This window comes from Schistocerca cancellata, chromosome 1 (assembly GCF_023864275.1).
Source record: "Schistocerca cancellata isolate TAMUIC-IGC-003103 chromosome 1, iqSchCanc2.1, whole genome shotgun sequence".
NCBI lineage: Eukaryota > Metazoa > Arthropoda > Insecta > Orthoptera > Acrididae > Schistocerca > Schistocerca cancellata.
Window position 1 is genome coordinate 534,179,576 of NC_064626.1, and position 17,786 is coordinate 534,197,361.

At 37.7% G+C, this 17,786-nt stretch overlaps 1 protein-coding gene across 2 annotated transcripts in view; it reads right to left on the reverse strand.

Annotated features, from left to right (window-relative positions):
* Positions 1 to 5,332, reverse strand: part of LOC126179417 (phosphoenolpyruvate phosphomutase-like) — a 61,835-nt gene extending 56,503 nt beyond the window's left edge. The window contains exons 1-4 of one of the 2 annotated variants that reach the window (XM_049924607.1): positions 5,239 to 5,332; positions 3,399 to 3,461; positions 1,347 to 1,496; positions 1,051 to 1,263 (exon numbers count right to left, since the gene is read on the reverse strand). In XM_049924607.1, the coding sequence (XP_049780564.1) occupies positions 1,051 to 1,263; positions 1,347 to 1,496; positions 3,399 to 3,447 (412 nt within the window). In that variant the 5' untranslated portion in view covers positions 3,448 to 3,461; positions 5,239 to 5,332. The remainder of the gene's footprint in view (positions 1 to 1,050; positions 1,264 to 1,346; positions 1,497 to 3,398; positions 3,462 to 5,238) is intronic. The other variant, XM_049924608.1, reaches the window with a different exon arrangement.
* Between the last annotated feature and the right edge of the window lie 12,454 nt (positions 5,333 to 17,786).

Genomic DNA, 17,786 nt, shown 5'->3' on the forward strand with positions numbered 1-17,786 from the left:
AAGTCCTTACCAACCTTGTTACCAGCATTGGACACATACACAGATTATGCATTGTTGCCCACAGTGATAATACACTCTATTAAGGACCCTGGTTTTTTTTTTTAATGTAATTTCGAGGGGACCACGATAAATTGCAGTGACTTCAATGTAATTATTATCTTTGAATATAAGTATCATTTCTGTTAATCATCTTATTTATTGTGTATTTCTTTCAGTTATCTTCTGTATTACACTGTAGCACAACTTTCTGTGTATGTTCACATTTTCATTGAGCTTTGTTTCTTGGCACTAACATGTCATGTGAAAGCGACTTGTGTCCTTAAGTTTTGTACACCGGTGTATTTTTGTAATAGTAACCTAATTGGATTAATAGTAATCCAATTTAATTTTCATTATTTATTTAGGAGGAAATTTGGATTAAGGTTTTATGACAAGTGGAAGGAAACCGTATTCATTTTGCCAGTATTTTAAAAATATTTGAAATTATTATTTTCAACCACAAGTTAAGTCAGTGTTTGAAATTTATGGCAGTATGGTTTTTGGAATGAAGCACTGCAATAGAAGATAAAGAAAAGACAAACTATCTGTTTTTCAGTTGTATTTGAAATAGATGAATACTGTGCTGCATGGAATTAAATTCACTGATTTCACAACTTCGCCACTTAATGATAAGCAGCACTTTCAACTGTGCTTTTAAAAGTGCGGCTTCTCAAATTCAGAGTAATGAGCATTTATACACAAGTGTGCTTCGTGTACACAATTTCTGGACAAGAAATTCTATTATTCAGTTGTGCACTACTGCACCATGAGTCAAATACAAAATAACTGTTTAAGCCACTCAGTTCTTCCCATGCTAATGCACACACTGTGAGTCACACAGACTTTGTGTTTACTTGGGAACTGTTCACATCATTCCTGCATACTCAGATAAAGTAGCACTATGTACAGAAAAAATATATTAAGGTTACCAGTTTGTGAGTGTGTAGGATCAGTCACTCTAAATTTTAATCCCAGTGATATATTTTACTCATAAAATAAATGTAAAAATACCTGCAACTCCCCTTTCTTCAAGTTTACGGACCAATCGCCTTGCATTATTGAAATTTCCATATCCTGTATCTGCATCAAGAAGAATAGGAATACTAGTAGCATCAGCCATGAACTCTACAACATCTAGAATCTGTGTCCAAGAAGCTTCATTGCTGTCCCTTACACCAAGCTGTGCAGAAATCGAAAGTCCACTTCCCCATATTCCTGAAAAGCCTTGAGAAATAGGGTATGATAACAGATTATCAGAATGAAAACAAAGTTGTCACTATTTAAAATTTTATATAACTTTTTGTTACCTGTTTCTTCCACAATGCGTGCGCTTAGACCTGAATGAGCTTCCATAAGAAATGATAACTCTGAAGACTGCAGGAGATTCTTTAACTGTGTTGATTTCCTAGAAGTGGTGGCTGCACTTGCTTCTCTGATGATAATTTTCTGCATGTTAGCTACACAAAAATATAAAGACAAATTAAAACACAAATGAGTTGCCAGGAACCCATACTTATCCCTTTTCATAAATTAAAGAAAAATACTTTTTATTTTGTTAGATTTCAAGACAATGAAGAGTGATATAATTCAAAGGGACATACACTGAAGTTATTTCAGAGGTGGATCTAAGTTGATGGACAAAAATGGAAGAAGTAGTAAGTTATAGGTATATTTAAGGAAACATCATAGTATACTTGACAGAACTGATGCAGGTAAAAACTTTGGAAAGATTACTTGATGATGGCCAGGCAAGGATTCAAACCACACTTTTTCTAAAAATATTTATCTTGTACCTTAGACACTAATATCATCGGTTCATATTCTGTACACGCCAACAAGAAAGAGAACCTTCATATATGTGGAATGTGTTATGTTTTGCTTTAGCATGAGGAGTAGCTTTTAGAAAGTGCATTATTTGTTAACTACCATTAAACTGCTATAAACTATTCAGACTTTCTTTGACTACATAAATATAGTTATATTAGTAGAGCTGCTTCTACTTTGGAAAGCTGCCACTTCCACAGTTATTTTAAATAGCTCCTTTTTATCTCCTGCTGCTAGTGTAATACATCCCACATTCATATTTATTATGGAACAACAATTATCTCTGTACCATAAAAATAGAGGTCTCACATACTAAAATGAACACTATTACTTAAATCGTTGAATGTAGATAATTATTCACTCTTGGCCCAAATGCAAAGATGTTATGAATTAATCAACCAGGTAAGGAGTTTAGGTTTATGGGTGCTTAAGGGTGATCCCTCTGTATGGCCCATGAGTAGGTTGGCATAGGATGGTGCCATGCAGGTGCCCATCGCTGTAGCATGGATCAGTTTTCATATGACGTCTTCAAAGGACAAGAAATTGTGGATGAGGATATAGTTGGTTATCACAAACAGGAAGGAGTTTATAGGTTGGGAGTCAGTTGGGTGTTGCAAAACGTAGTGTTCAATAGTGTCAAGGCCATGGGATTTGGGATGTTAGTATAGTGTGTGGTGGAATTAACAGTGATGCGAAAGATGCCAGCTGGTAAAGAAACAGGATATGTGCAGAGTGTGTATTGAGTAAAACAGACTACAGTGATATGTGAATGAATACCACCTGATTTTAGTGAACTTCTGCAAGTGATGACATTTGAAATGTTCCTATTTGGGGCTGGCAGGCAGTTGCACATGTCACCATGGATGGTTCCACAGTGTTTATATTTGGCACAAGTGTGTTCCAAATGCACAATGTTCAACAAGAATTGTAGCAAAATAATGTTTTACAAGTGAAAGAAAGGGATTTTGACTGTGACTAAATGAATTTGTTTTGGCATTAAGGAAGTTGTGATGTTATGGTGCTTTTATACATCTGATCTGCTAATCATCTCTCTCTCTCTCTCTCTCTCTCTCTCTCTCTCTCTCTCTCTCTCTCTGACACACACACACACACACACACACACACACACACACACACACACACACACACACTGTTATGTATGTTATGACCTGCAAAGTTTTCCAGTCACTAGATGTTTCCTTGCTCAAGGGATATGTTGTTCATTTAGTCATTACTGTATGGGTAAATGATAATGGCACACATAATAGAATGTTATATCTGTGTCTGTAGATGTTTGCCATCTGTGATAAAGTATTGCATCCAGCCTCCAAAGAGGTTGTCACCCCAGTGACAATTTCAGCTGTATTGTAACAGTTATCTTAGAGTCTGCGACAATTCCAGCTGTTATCTGTGTAAAATTAAATTTAGATAAGTGACAGTATAAATTTGTTTAGTTGATAAGATCCTTAACTGAAGCTGAAACATCCTCTCAATTAAAGCATAACAGTTGGAAAATTTTATTCATTGGAACTCACCCAAACTTTTAAAATGTAAAGTTGTGAACTGCATAGCTCGTGAAGTCATTTTGAGAGTACAAGCTGTAAAACAAGAAAAATGGAAGTGTTAATGCTTTTACTTAAAGATAATCTAATGACATATAGACATATGGAACATGAACATACTGATGGATGAAGGAGCCTATTATGCAATAATAAGATATATACTCGGATCATGTTGAAAAACATTTTAGAAACTCTTTTTGCCATCCTTTCCCATACCCTCCCATTCCCTGCACTGTCCTCTTTTTATCTGGCTTATGCTCAACTGCATTCCATGGGATAGGTATGCTTAGTGAACAGTAGTGTGTGTGCATAGGAAAAAGTGACAAAGAAATTGAAATGGTGGCAAGGAGGGTGGCTGGTAGGAAAGAAAGAGGGAACAGAAAGAAGGCAACAGAGGATAGGCATCATTTTTTCAAATGTTTGTATCATCTTGAGGTTAGTTGTTTGTGGAGGGTATAGCTGTTATTTTCCTTCTACTGTGTAGTAATTTACAGCCTAGGTGGAATAATGTTTATATCCATTTGTCAACATATTATTGTTGTGGAGTACAGAATTGATCATATTATTCTTTTGTATATTGCAGTTTTTTTTTCTCTCCCTTGTTCTCCACTCATTGTGGTATCCAACAGAGAATATGTAATAGAATAGTGTGTGTAACTAGCAGGTCAGCATCATGTTCACCATAATAATCTTTTTGAGATGTCTCTCAGATTGGCATTGGTATTGTCAAATTGAGCTTTAAATACAGTGTCTCCCAACTATCAGTTTGATGTTAGTGAAGAATTATTTTAATCATAACATGGACAATTTGCTAAATGAGACAGTAAGCCATTGACAGTAGTCAAAACTACAAAAATAACAAGAAGCCATGAAAAGTTTGGAAACTACAAAGTAATATGCTTAGAAGTTAGGTAATCTGACATAGCCATTAGACTTGTATTTTAACTTCAGAAAATGTAGTTTGAGCCATACTGTTAGGAAAGAGGCGTATGTGAGACCAAAATATTTAATTTAAGAGAATATCCTGTTATGGATATGCCACATGGTACTCACTAGTATTTGGTTTATGTTCCTAAGTGAAGTATTGAATAAATTTTTATGGAGTGTAGTATCCTGTTTTCAGAATTGGTAAGAAAAATAAAGCAAACAACAGTACACAAATATAGCTGAGATTAAGATAAAATAACAAAAAGTGTCTTAAGATAACATTGGTGCAAAAGACACTTTTGTGATGTAACACACATTTTCTAATCACCAGCTGAATATCCACAGCTCCTAGTGCTTATGATGGACTAAGAAGGAATTGATATAAAGTTGTAGTTGAAAATAAATTGACTTTAATTATAGGTTCTGACAACTGCCATAGACTGCAAGTAAAAACTGAAGACCAAATAATACTCAAAAAATGTTCCAAATTTCTGCAAGCTCTTTGGTTAAATATGGTACTGCATATTTTTACAAGACTTTTTGTCATGTAGTTTATAGTTAAATTATAATTTGGCATTAGTAATCTGAGGACATTGGAGGAGGATAATGTGATGAGTGCACTTCTGTAATACAAAGAAAAAACATCAGATATTCCTTTACACTTTTAAGAAAAATTAATGCCTACTATATTTTGAGAACACATGTGCATCATTTCTCAGTAATGAATTATGCAGTATTTCTGTCAGATAACTTCAATAGAGAATATTAAGGCTTTATTACTTTCAGCTGTAGGACCTAATAATAATAATCAGTGTACTCTTGAGGTGGTACATTTTGCAGCAGTATGTTATATTTTGGTAGCCACTTATAGAAAAATTGAACTTACCTCTTACCAGCAGTTAACTGTTAGGTCTGATGGATCTCACTGTCCAGGGAAGTTTGTTTTTATTGTGTGTGTCACTACCCTCAGAGGCATGCTTGACCTGAGGTCACCTTTATCTAATCAGATGAGGCTGACTGAATGTAAAACTGTTGCTTATAATAACTTCTGTTTAAAAAGAAAATTAGCTGTTCTTCCAGAAGTAATACTGTGAAAAATACACAGTGCTTATCTAAAACTTGGATTCATAGATGAAAATTCAAAACTGTTATAGATCACTACCACAAAAAGCAGTTATGATAATTTACTGTTGAGTGCTACTTATTGTAGCCATAAATGAAACCAAACTATTTCTCTCTCCATGAAAAGGCACTTGTTCAATGTCTAATCAAAGTACCGGTACTATAACTTTTCTCCTTGTGGGCTCTCTTATGCGGGGTATCTGAGGAGGAGTGGTCAGTATTCAGGAATATGACAGGAACAAAAATTCAGAGTGAAAAAATCAAATAAACATGGACTCTAAAATACACACCTTAAGAGCTATAAGCACTTGTTCATCTTCGTTACTACGAAACACATCTCTTCTACTAAACAAGTGCTTATAACTCTTAAGGTATGCATTTTGGAGCCCATGTTAACTAGACAATTTTTTATTGTCCGTCAATACTACTTCCTTCCAAAATATGGAAAGCATAGAGCTGGTAGTGGAAGAGGTTTGGGTCACCAGTGAAATCCCCAAACTATGTGCAGGCATTTTAAGACAGCATCATAAAGTTGAAAGTACAGTTGGTAAGCTGTAGAATAAAAGTTGAAGAATAAGTTTTTTTTTTTTTCTTCAAATAGTGACCAACTGTGCTTCTCCATGTTGGGTACTTGGAGAAAAACATTTCTGAAATCACGGATCAGAATGAATGCCAGATTGAAAGGTAAACTAAGTGTCTTGATTAACAGCGAGGTCATTGACAAATTGTACACAATTTCTTTGAAGTCACATCTAAAAAAAACGGCATTAAGTAACTTTTTGTGTATTTATTTTGGTATTTTATACTTTCATATGTTTGATCATGCCCTAATTTGAACTTACCTTGACAGGCTTGACCTAAAATCTTCTTTTTTCTAAATTCATGTTGTTTTTCCCATTCTTGTTATTCTATTCAAATAATTATGATGCAAGTCCTATACCATGCTCTTTATCTTATATATTTTAAGTGTAGGTGAATAAACACTAAGATGCAATTCACTATAAGAACAATCATGTGCAAATTTATTTATTTTTTAAATCACAAGTCACGCTTGTACCACCATCAACTACTATGCAGATCTTTTATTGCTTTCAGTTTTGACTGTTGCTAATCATTCAAGGTACTATAAATTTTCAGTTCCAGTACCCGTGTAGATACATACATGACATTCCATCTCTAGATAATGTCAAAACCAGGAACTGATCACCAGAACTCAATACATAGATTTTAAATATTCCTCAGAAATTCTGTGGACTAAGTTCTGTTGTTCAGGTCATGTTTTTTGACATTACATAAAGTGAAATGGAATGTATATGTATCAACAAAGCTACTGTAACTAAAAATTTCTAGTACCTAATATGATTAGCAACAACTGAAACTGGTAACATAAATAAATATTTTTGAAGAAGTTGACGGTGCTATGTGATTTTTTTCATAAATTTCATCAAGTCATGGGAGGACTACTACTAAAAATATTTTGTACACAAGGGACATTCTGAAAGTAAGTTTAGTCATTGTTTTTGAAAGAGGTGGTGGTTCACCAGGTGACACAAACAAATACCGTAAGAATCCACATCTGGTTCTAGTTCAGTGACAGAACAAGTGTCAGTAGAGGAGGAATGATGCATGCACAGAGTGCATGGTCACCAGTGCAAGCGCCTGATATTGCCTGGTATGAACGGGCATATGGGACTAGTGTGTCTGTCATCCATGAATGCCTACAGACTGTGTATGGTGAAGAGGTTATGTCTCGTAAAATGGTTGGTTGCTGATTTTGCATGTTTAGAGAAGGACTTTCACTTTATCCCTACATCAAAAGCTGCACTTTCCGAATGCCACTTCCAAAAAAAATGCTGAGTTGTAGCAGGCTGTGAAATAATTCCTTGCATCGCAAGGCACTGAGTTTTTATCAGACTGCTTTCATCAAACTGATTTCACACTACATCAAATGCCTCAATATCAGTGATGACTATGTTAAAAAAAAAATAGGGCACAGTGTGCAGTTCATGAAGCCATGGTGTATTTGTTTTTTAGCAATAAAGTTTCCATGTGAAAAATAATGACGAAACTCACTTTTAGAACATTCCTCACTTTGTTATCACTGTACATTAAATTTTAGTTTTCTGTTCTATATTCAAACTGCTAACTTGTTTAAGTGAACTATTGCAAACGAAAAGTTTTTAGAAACAGCATGATGTAGAATATTCTCTGAAAGGTGTGAGTATAGATACAGGCATTCAGCAAGTAAGTCCCCAGACGGGTGCAACCTGTCTTAGATATTTTTGGTTGAAAAATTGAGTTTTTCTGTCCAGCATTATGAGTCATTGGCATGTTTGTCGTAACAGAAGTTCAGTTAGCAAAAGAAATAGTGGTATTGATAAGCTTGGCTTCAAAGTAATAACCTACCCACAGAATCCTTGATTTTAGCCCCATATGCTTTTCTTGTATGTTAATAAGAACAAAAAATGAGGAGGGGAATGAGAAACTTATGCAATATGTAAACACAGTGCTAAAAACAAAATCTCTCTTTCTGAGGAGCTGGTCTGAACTATATGTGTAGCATCTGAGATAAACCCTAAACTACTACTCTTTTTAGTGAGGGTTTGTGATACTGCTCATTGTATTCTTTCATTTGTAAAGATGAAGCACAGGAATCCTTTTTCTTTCATTTGAGAGGAGTAGACCATTTTTTAGGCACCAAGCTTTACTCGCATCCATCATTCTATTTTATAGTATTTGTGACACTGAAAGCCAACGCTATGTTATGCTCAGGATAGAAGAAGTGTCCTATTTCTGTATTGCAGAATACTCCATGCAGGCATGTACAACACAATAGCTTACAATATTTTAGTTTGTGTAAATGGATGTTATTAATATTTATGACTTCCTGTTTTCATAAATGCCTGTTAGAACTGACACCTGTTTTATATACTGGAAAAGTAACAGCTGTTTGTTGTCTATCAAATGATAGTTCATACACATTTCAAAGGTTAATTATTGATTGACTATGCAGAATGAAAATGTGCTGTTTGCAGCTTTTCAAATATAATAACGCTTTAAATAGTTAGCAGACATATCATTGGATGTTATCATAATAACTGCAGAATATTTCTACAAGGAAGGTGCAACTATAGTGAGTGAAAGTTGGTTTGAACACCACAGTACTTTACTAGTCATGATTTTGTATTTGGAATGTAAGTGTCTTCCTCTAATCTTTGAACTGAGTTTACTAGCCAGTTATGTAAGGAGATTTATGGCTTAAGGGATTTACAATTTAAAATGATTTCTGAACTATGACACCTATTGTCAATTCTCACATTGTCAATTTGTTGCCAAAGATTGGAGTTGATAAGAGACAGGAAAAAATCCTAGAACTGATGAGGATCAAACCTCAAGCCTTTGGATTTGTAATCTGACCAACCCACTGAGCTACCAAGCCACATCATATAGGACCAGTTTTCTTACCATCTTATGGAGAATGTAAGAGTGTAACCAAAAGTCCCACTGAGACTTTTTGGCCTATCATAGGTACATGAAGATGGATTTTTGCTTTTCCCTGTTTTAACAATGTTAGCACTGTAGCCTACTACCTTGGAGGTCGTCTGGCTTCTCTTTTGAGCTCTTTCATAGGAAAAAGTGAATACTACAACTATTAATCACAAGACTTCATATACTGAGTCAAGAATTTTCATCGCAAGCCAACTGGGAAATTTGTGAGTTTTGAAACAGTTCATATATATGCCTTCTTTGTGTTTGTCAAAAGTCAGTGGAGCTAAACCATACTTGTTTTTGGAGATATACATGAGGCACAGACACATGGAAACCATACACACTCCACAATAGGGCCACTGGTTCCATTCAAAAGTGATCACCATACATGGGGACCTTTATCCCACTGGGAGATGAGATCATCAGTTTCTGTTTCATAGAATGCAGCTGGTTGCTGATGTATCCACAACTGCACCTATTCTTGGACTTCCTCGTCTGGTTGAAACTGATGTCCACACATGTATATCTTCAGGTCACCAAAGATGTGAAAATCACACAGTGTAAGATCTGGAGGATGTTGCAGTGTTTCCCTACCAAATCACTGAAGCATAGACTTTGGCCGATTGGCAGCGTGAGGGTGGACGTCATTCTGCAACTAGATGATTTCATCTGATAGCATTCCAACAGCCTGAGGGGCAAACAGCAAAACCAGCAGTAGAAACATCCCACATCTCCCCTGCCAAAGAAACCCAAAGCTGTTTACACAAGTTGTGGTAAGGTCATAATGACCTTCTCCTTTGACTGCAGGGTCATCGAGTGTGGAACCACAATCAATGCACAGTTCTATGATGACACTGTGCAGAAACTGTGATGCACCATGAAGTCAAAAAACCCAGGAATGCTGTTGGGCGGAATCATCCAGTAGCTGGATAATGCCCAGCCTTACACTGCCAATCGGATAAAGGCTGTGCATCAGCAGTTTGGTTGGGAAACATTGCAATGTCCTCTATGCATCCTAGATCTTTCACTGTGAGATTTTCACATCTTTGGTGACCTGAAGAAAGACATATGGATGTCAGTTTCAGTTGGATGAGGAAGTGCAAGAATGGCTGCGGTTGCAGATCCACCAGCAACTGATCATAATCTGTGGAACAGGAATTTATCGTCTCATCTCTCAGTGGGACAAATGTCTTAACACGTGTGGTGATTACTTTCAAATGGAACCATTACATGGTCCCATTGCGGCAGGTGTTTGATTTTCATTTGACTGTCCCTTATAGATGATACATTTTTACTGAGGTCACATGGGGCTGCAACACTAAAGCTAAACATCTGCTATCTTTGCACTATGGAAATTGGAAAAAAAAATGCAGAATTTCATTTTCTGGGTATCACAGTTCACAAAAAAAGATAATGACTCCTTGAATCATTGTGTATTGCAAACTGACCTGTGTTTATGAGTTACCTCTATCATGGCCATCATTTCAATCTATAAGTAATCGTTGCCCACTTTTTCTTATAAACAAAAGCTATATCAGGTCCTGATGATGTATCAGTAGAACGTGGCTACATCCCCCTCTGTATTCATGTAGTGTGGGTTCTGAGAAATAAATTTGGTGTGAATTTTGACCTACACACATTCGACATCATGGCCAGTGCTAAGAAGTACTCAATGGAACATGTCTTCTGTCTTTCAAGGCGATTTCGATCTTCCTTGGGTTCAATAATGTCTGACTTCAGGAAGAAGATGTTAGAACAAGATACTTTCCAGAATGAAATTTTCACTCTGCAGTGGAGTGTGCACTGATATGAAACTTCCTGGCAGATTAAAACTGTGTGCCTGACCGAGACTCGAACTCGGGACCTTTGCCTTTCGCGGGCAAGTGCTCTGCCATCTGAGCTACCGAAGCACGGTTCACGCCCGGTACTCACAGCTTTACTTCTGCCAGTATCTCGTCTCCTACCTTCCAAACTTTACAGAAGGTAGGAGACAAGATACTGACAGAAGTAAAGCTGTGAGTACCGGGCGTGAGTCGTGCTTCGGTAGCTCAGATGGTAGAGCACTTGCCCGCGAAAGGCAAAGGTCCCGAGTTCGAGTCTTGGTCGGGCACACAGTTTTAACCTGCCAGGAAGTTTCATATCAGCGCACACTCCGCTGCAGAGTTAAAATCTCATTCTGGAAACCTTCCCCAGGCTGTAGCTAAGCCATGTCTCCACAATATCCTTTCTTTCAGGAGTGCTAGTTCTGCAAGATTCACAGGAGAGCTTCTTTAACAAGATACTTGTTAGTGTGGGAAATCATTTGTTTGTTGAATGTATTCCACCATAGTAAAGCATATGATGAGCATTAACATTACATAAGACAATCAGCTTTAAAGAGTAACAATGGATATGAGCTCAACAAAGTGTGGGAACAATGTTGGCAGGACTAGTATGAGGTGCATTCAAGTTCTAAGGCCTCCGATTTTTTTTCTCCGGACTGGAAATAGATAGAAACATGCGCATTGTTTTAAAATGAGGCCGCATTCATTGTCAATACATCCCAGAGATGGCAGCACCGTATGGCAGATGGAACTTTACCGCCAGCGGCGAGAATGAGAACTGTTTTAAATACTTAAAATGGCAACGTTTTCCTTACTTGAACAGTGTGCAATCATTCGTTTTCTGAATTTGCGTGGTGTGAAACCAATTGAAATTCATCGAAAGTTGAAGGAGACATGTGGTGATGGAGTTACGGATGTGTCGAAAGTGCATTCGTGGGTGCGACAGTTTAATGAAGGCAGAACATCGTGTAACAACAAACCGAAACAACCTCGGGCTCGCACAAGCCGGTCTGACGACATGATCAAGAAAGTGGAGAGAATTGTTTTGGGGGATCGCCGAATGACTGTTGAACAGATCACCTCCAGAGTTGGCATTTCTGTGGGTTCTGTGCACATAATCCTGCATGACGACCTGAAAATGCGAAAAGTGTCATCCAGGTGGGTGCCACGAATGCTGACGGACGATCACATGGCTGCCCGTGTGGCATGTTGCCAAGCAATGTTGACGTGCAACGACAGGTTGTGTAGACTGTGCCTACCTGTTGTGTCTTGGAATATTTGTTCTTTCCCAACCTTGGCATTCATATCACCTAGGAGGATCCTCAGGTGTCCATTTGGTATAGCGTCCATCACTGCCTCTAGCTGTGCATAGAACTCTTCTTTCACTTCACGTTCGCGCTCCTCCGTGGGAGCATGACAGTTCACAAAAGTCGCCTTAATATGCTTTACGTCCAGTGTTAGAACAGATATTCTTGGGTTGACTGAAACGAAATCTGAAACATTAGTGGCCAATGTCTTACTGACACAGAAACCAGTGCCTAACAGATGACCTCGTTCACAGGCTCCATACAGAATTGTACAGTTTTCAACATCAAAGCTCCCAGCATCATCCCACTGGATTTCTTGCAGTGCAACTAGGTCTAGTTCATACCTCTGAATTTCCTTGACCACACTGATTGCAGCTCCTGTCTTGTACAGGCACCTTACATTCCATGTTCCAAACTGTATACCGTTTCTTTGCCATTGACGTCGTCTATTTTTGTCAGTAATGTTCCGAGGCTTACTTGTAGTCTTGAAAGCATGTTTAATTTTTTACGGAGAGAGGGTGCTGGCCTCCCGTCCAACCTGCGGTGTTACTCTCACACCTTACAGGACTGCTGGCTTTTCTTAAGGGGTGGGCTCCCCTCAGGAGTTGGGTTATAAGTAGGATTAAGAAAATTGGAAAGATGCCCTCGGGCCTCGAATCCTAATACCGTTGGGGTCAAAAAAGCAAGAGTTGGCCAAGGGAGGCCGACAGGGAAGGAGAAAGAAGGAGTCTGACACAAGTAAGTGGAAGCAATGTCAGACTCAGCTCGAGTCCCCGCAGTCGCCACCCGCGTACTTCTATTTGAAGTCCCCTGGGAACCTATTTACAGTTCTAGTGTCAATTATTTCTGAATCCTTCTACTGGTATTATTTAAGCCTCTCCCTTTGACACTTCTTAATTACTGCTTAAGAGAGTCAGAAGCACTCAGAGCAGTGCCTATTACACTGCCTAGCTGAGAACTACTTTTTTAGTTAAAACAGTCCGTTCCTTTTAGATACTTTCTATTAGTCTCTGTGCAATTCAAGAAAGATGGCAGCCAGTAATTGTTCCCTTCATGTTAGTGGGAAGGGGCACAGAGGTCTACTTTCAGGCAGCCACATTGGGTTTGTAATTAACTTGTCAGAAAAATGTGCAATCATGAAAAGCTCATTTCGATATGCCACCTATGCATTTTTGATGAAAACTATTGCCAGCTTCATCAGTCACACAGGGTGCCCAGTGAAGGAGTCCCTAATTTCAAAATTAAGTATCTCAAACACTAAGGTTGACAGACGAGTGCAACAAACTGTACAATTATAGTGAAAGCTATAAGAATGTTGTGCAGCAGGTGTATAGAAGTTTCAAAATAGTTCATAAATCTGATAACAGATGCTGCTGTATGCTGTGCAGCTTGTACAGTATCGGCATGCATAATTAAACTTGAGTCCTCTGCAAGCAGCCTTTGCAATTGTGTCACAATATTTTCTAAATGTCTGCCATTCGTAGTCTGTAGGTTGTGCAAACAAACAATGAAATTTGCCATCACATTCAACAGAAATGGATTCAGATGCCACGTAGATGGCCAATTAAAGCTCATCCTGCATGGTGGGATGGTTCTGGTAGTGTGTCTTTCAATGTGCCCCACAAACAGTAGCCCCTAGTAGTCAAGGTGTAGGTGTGGGTACAAGTATTTCATCCTGACTAACATTTGGCCATTGTTGGTTGCTCTCTGTTTCATTTTCTTCCAGTACTTCTCTCTCTGTAGTGACGTTCAGCAGCTCACTGAAATATTCAGCCCACCAATCTAAAAATCTGTTCCTCTCCTCCTGTAAAATTTCCTTCTTTATCTCTAGGGAATACAGTACAAGACTGAACACCTTTCTTCAGTTCCTGAACGCTCTTGTAAAATTTCCTTACTTGGCTATTATATTCTTCTAACTCCATAATCCATTTCTTCTCTAATTCTTGTTTCTTTCTTCTACAAATTCTGTCTATCTCTTTCCTTTTCTTCATGAATTCTTCTGTATTTGCTTGGTCAGTTTTTGTCCGATTCATAAGAAGAAGGTTAAAGCAAATTGTGAAAATCACTGTAGTCTCACTTTATTCAGTATTGTGTACAAAGTATGAGCCAAAGTCATTGGTATGAGACTTGCTCCACTTACAGAAGAAGTATTTGGAGTTGGAGACAATCAGTGTGGGTTTTAACGGGGCAGATCAACAACTGACCAGATCTTCACTATAAGGCAAATAATGGAAAAGTGTTATGATTATAAGGTGGATGTAAATCAGCTTTTTGCAGGTGTCAAACAGGCCTATGATAGTGTTAAAAGGAGAAAGCTGTATCAAACCCTAATGGAGATGGAATTTCCTTATAAGCTAATCAGACTGGTATGAATGACCCTTAACCAGCACAAAATGCCAAGTAAAAGTAGAAGGAAAATTCTCTAATGAATTTGTGGTCAGCCAAGGATTATGACAGGGTGATGTATTATACACACTACTCTTCAACATAGTGTTGGAGAGGGTGATATGAAAAGTGGAGACTGATAACCCAGGTGGCACTCTCTTTAAAGAAAGTCTAGCTTATGGCGATGATGTTTGTTTGCTGTGTAGAAGATTGAAAGAATTGTGAGAAGGATTTGTAGACTAGAAAAGGAGGCAGAGCAGTTGTCACTCCAAGTAAATAATACCAAAAAACAGTATGTCTTTGCTTCCAGGAAAAATACTGTTGTTAAAGAAAAATATATTAAGCTGAATGGAGGAAATTATGAGAGATGTGTGAAATTCCAACACCTGGGAGTGCTGGTTACAGGGGATAACAGTATAAGAGAAGAAATAAAAGCAAGGATTTTGGTGGGAACTAGCTTACTGAGCCCTGGTTAAGATCTTTCAGTCACACAGCATGAGCAGAAAATCAAAAGTGACTTTCTGTCACTCAGTCATAAGGCCAGTAGTAATGTATGGCTCAGAAACACGGACAATAATGGTAAAAGAAGAGGATTTCTTGAAAAGATGGGAAAGGAAAATAATATAAAGATTTTTGAAGCTTTGAGGAGTCGGGGCAATGGAGAATATGGAGAAACAAAGAATAGTAAGAACTGTACAGTAATAGTGGCTTAGATACGGAAATAAAGTGTAACAGACTGAGATGACTGGGGCATTTAGAGTGAATGTCAGAGGCTATATCTGTCAAGAAGGACTACAGACGGAACCCAGGTGGCAGAAGGTGCAAGGGGAGGCCCTGCAAATGATGGCTGGAAGACGTGGAAAATAATCTGAGAAAGATGGGAGTAAGAAGATGAAGGAAATGAGCAGAAGATTGTCAAGATTGATCGTCAGAGAGGCCAAGGCCCTACATGGGCTGTAGCACCATGGAGGAAGTAAGTAAAGAGTCAGGTTTTTGGACAAATATGGAGAGCAATCCATCCTTGTGCTGATGCAGTGCAGGGGCTCTGTTCCTGAATTATTCTTTATGGAAGTGAAGCACCTTTTTGGCGCAATGTGGTCTGGCTCAACTTGCATGAACCACTAGGTGCCTGGTTGATCCTCCAACACTAGCTGTATGGCAACAAATTGTTCCAAAATTGGAAATGTGTGAGCTCAGTCTCAATATTTTCTGTGTGCTGGAACACTTCAGACTAATCTGCAGTTCTTTGGACAGATTTCCTCGGATTTTGCTGAATAATTCCAGAAACTATGGTGACATTTGCAGGAGTAACTGCAGTTTGCATGGGGCCAACATTGACTAGATCATGAGCCATGTTGCATGTCCATTCGAATTTGCCAAGGAGCTTGCAAATGGTATTCACATTAGGTCCTTTGAAAACTATGCCTTGTTTTCATAGGACTGTGTTCTAATCTGTGGTATCCCAGCACCAGAAAAACTTGTTGTTCAATGGAATACATGATTTCAACTTCTTCCACTGGTACACTAGCCTCATTTCACATTTCAACTGTGAAACTGATTGCTCTTAGCTGCAACACACTATTTATAGACACTACATATTTCAATTAGAATGCCATCCATTAGCAGCTTTTTGAACAATTTCCAAACTTCTGTACAACTTCTGTATAAAATTCTTACAACTTTCACAATAAACACATCAGTTTTTGCACTCACCAGCCGATCTTAGTTTTCAGGATATTTAATTTTGAAATCAGTGACACCTTCATTGAAACTCTATTGTCTATCGAAGATCTTAACTGGTGAGAAGACAGGCTACCTTTATGTTAACTGAATTGAAATGAATTATTGGATGAGTCCTTACCAAAATATCTCAACAGTCTGTGTGACTCCACAAAGTTACTGTTATGCATCTCGTGGCACAAAGACGGTGTTTTGGACTATGAACTGCTGCTTCAATAGGCATATCCACTGCAGTTTACATTTGTTACTGGCAACTGAGACTCCTTGTGATTGCAGTATAAGAAAAACAAGAAGACTACTTCGAATGTTGCTATTGTGATCTATCACACTCAACTGTCTGTGTATTACTGTCCTTACTGAACAGCCATCAATGGAATATGCTTCAAACTTGCCGTGATGACCTCTTTAACTCAAAATTAAAAGTTCTACAGGTGTGAAGTTTAAAAAGTATCAGGCTGTGTAAATAATGACTGTATTGCTGATTATTAATTTATCTCTCATATTTATGTGTTGTATTCCCAAAAAACATGCTATGAAGTAAGCACAATATTAACATAAATGAATTACAACTTGTATGATAGCCTTATGGCCAAAGTACTTTGTAATAAAACAAAGTAACACAAGTGTGCCCAAATTGTCATGAATCAGCAAAGTATTACATAATTTTGACCTCAAAACAGTCTGTGCATAAACACATTAGTACTGTAAGACTACTGTGAAAGTGGCGGAATGTAGCAGTGGAGGGGGAGACATAACAATATCCATTCAACAAATTATTCAGTGCCACAATTAAGTTAATACGATTGTATGTTCACAAAAAAACTAAAAATTATCACTGGAGAAGCAGAAAAAACAGGCATTAAAAAGTGTGCTATTTTGGAGTGTTTCACCTTTTGATCTGAAACGAGATAGCAAGAAAACTTACAGGGGAGAAGTTTTCTTAAGATTTCTGTCGCAGAAGAGGTAAAAATACGTCTCCAGTGAGACAGGAACCAACAACTAACACAATCTCCCTTTTGAATCTCTTGACACATTATGCACATTCCCACTCAATAATGCCTTATGGAATAATTTTCTGGGGTAACTCTCCACTTAGAAAGAAAGTACTGACTGCACAGAAACGACCAATAAGAATAATATGTGGTGTTCATCCGTGGTCATCATGTAGGTACTTCTTCAAGGAGCTGTGTATTTTAACTGCACTGTCACAATAAACATATTCACTAATGAAATTTGTCATAAATAGTCCTTCACAATTTGAGAAGAATAGTGATGACCATATCTAAAACAATAGAGGAAAAATGATATTTATAACCCATCATTAAAGCTCTCGATGGCTTAGAAAGGAGTTCAGTATGCAGCAACAAAAATGTTGATCATTTGTCCAATAAAACAAAATGTCTTGCAGATAGCAAAGCATGTTTTATGTCTAACCTAAAATAAATTCTCGTGGACAACTCCTTTTATTCCAAGAATTAATTTCTATTTAAAAACTGGTGGCCTGTAAAAGAAACTAGTTTTTAAGCATAGTTGCACGAGTAGGACTAAAAATAGGTTCATTAATTGTA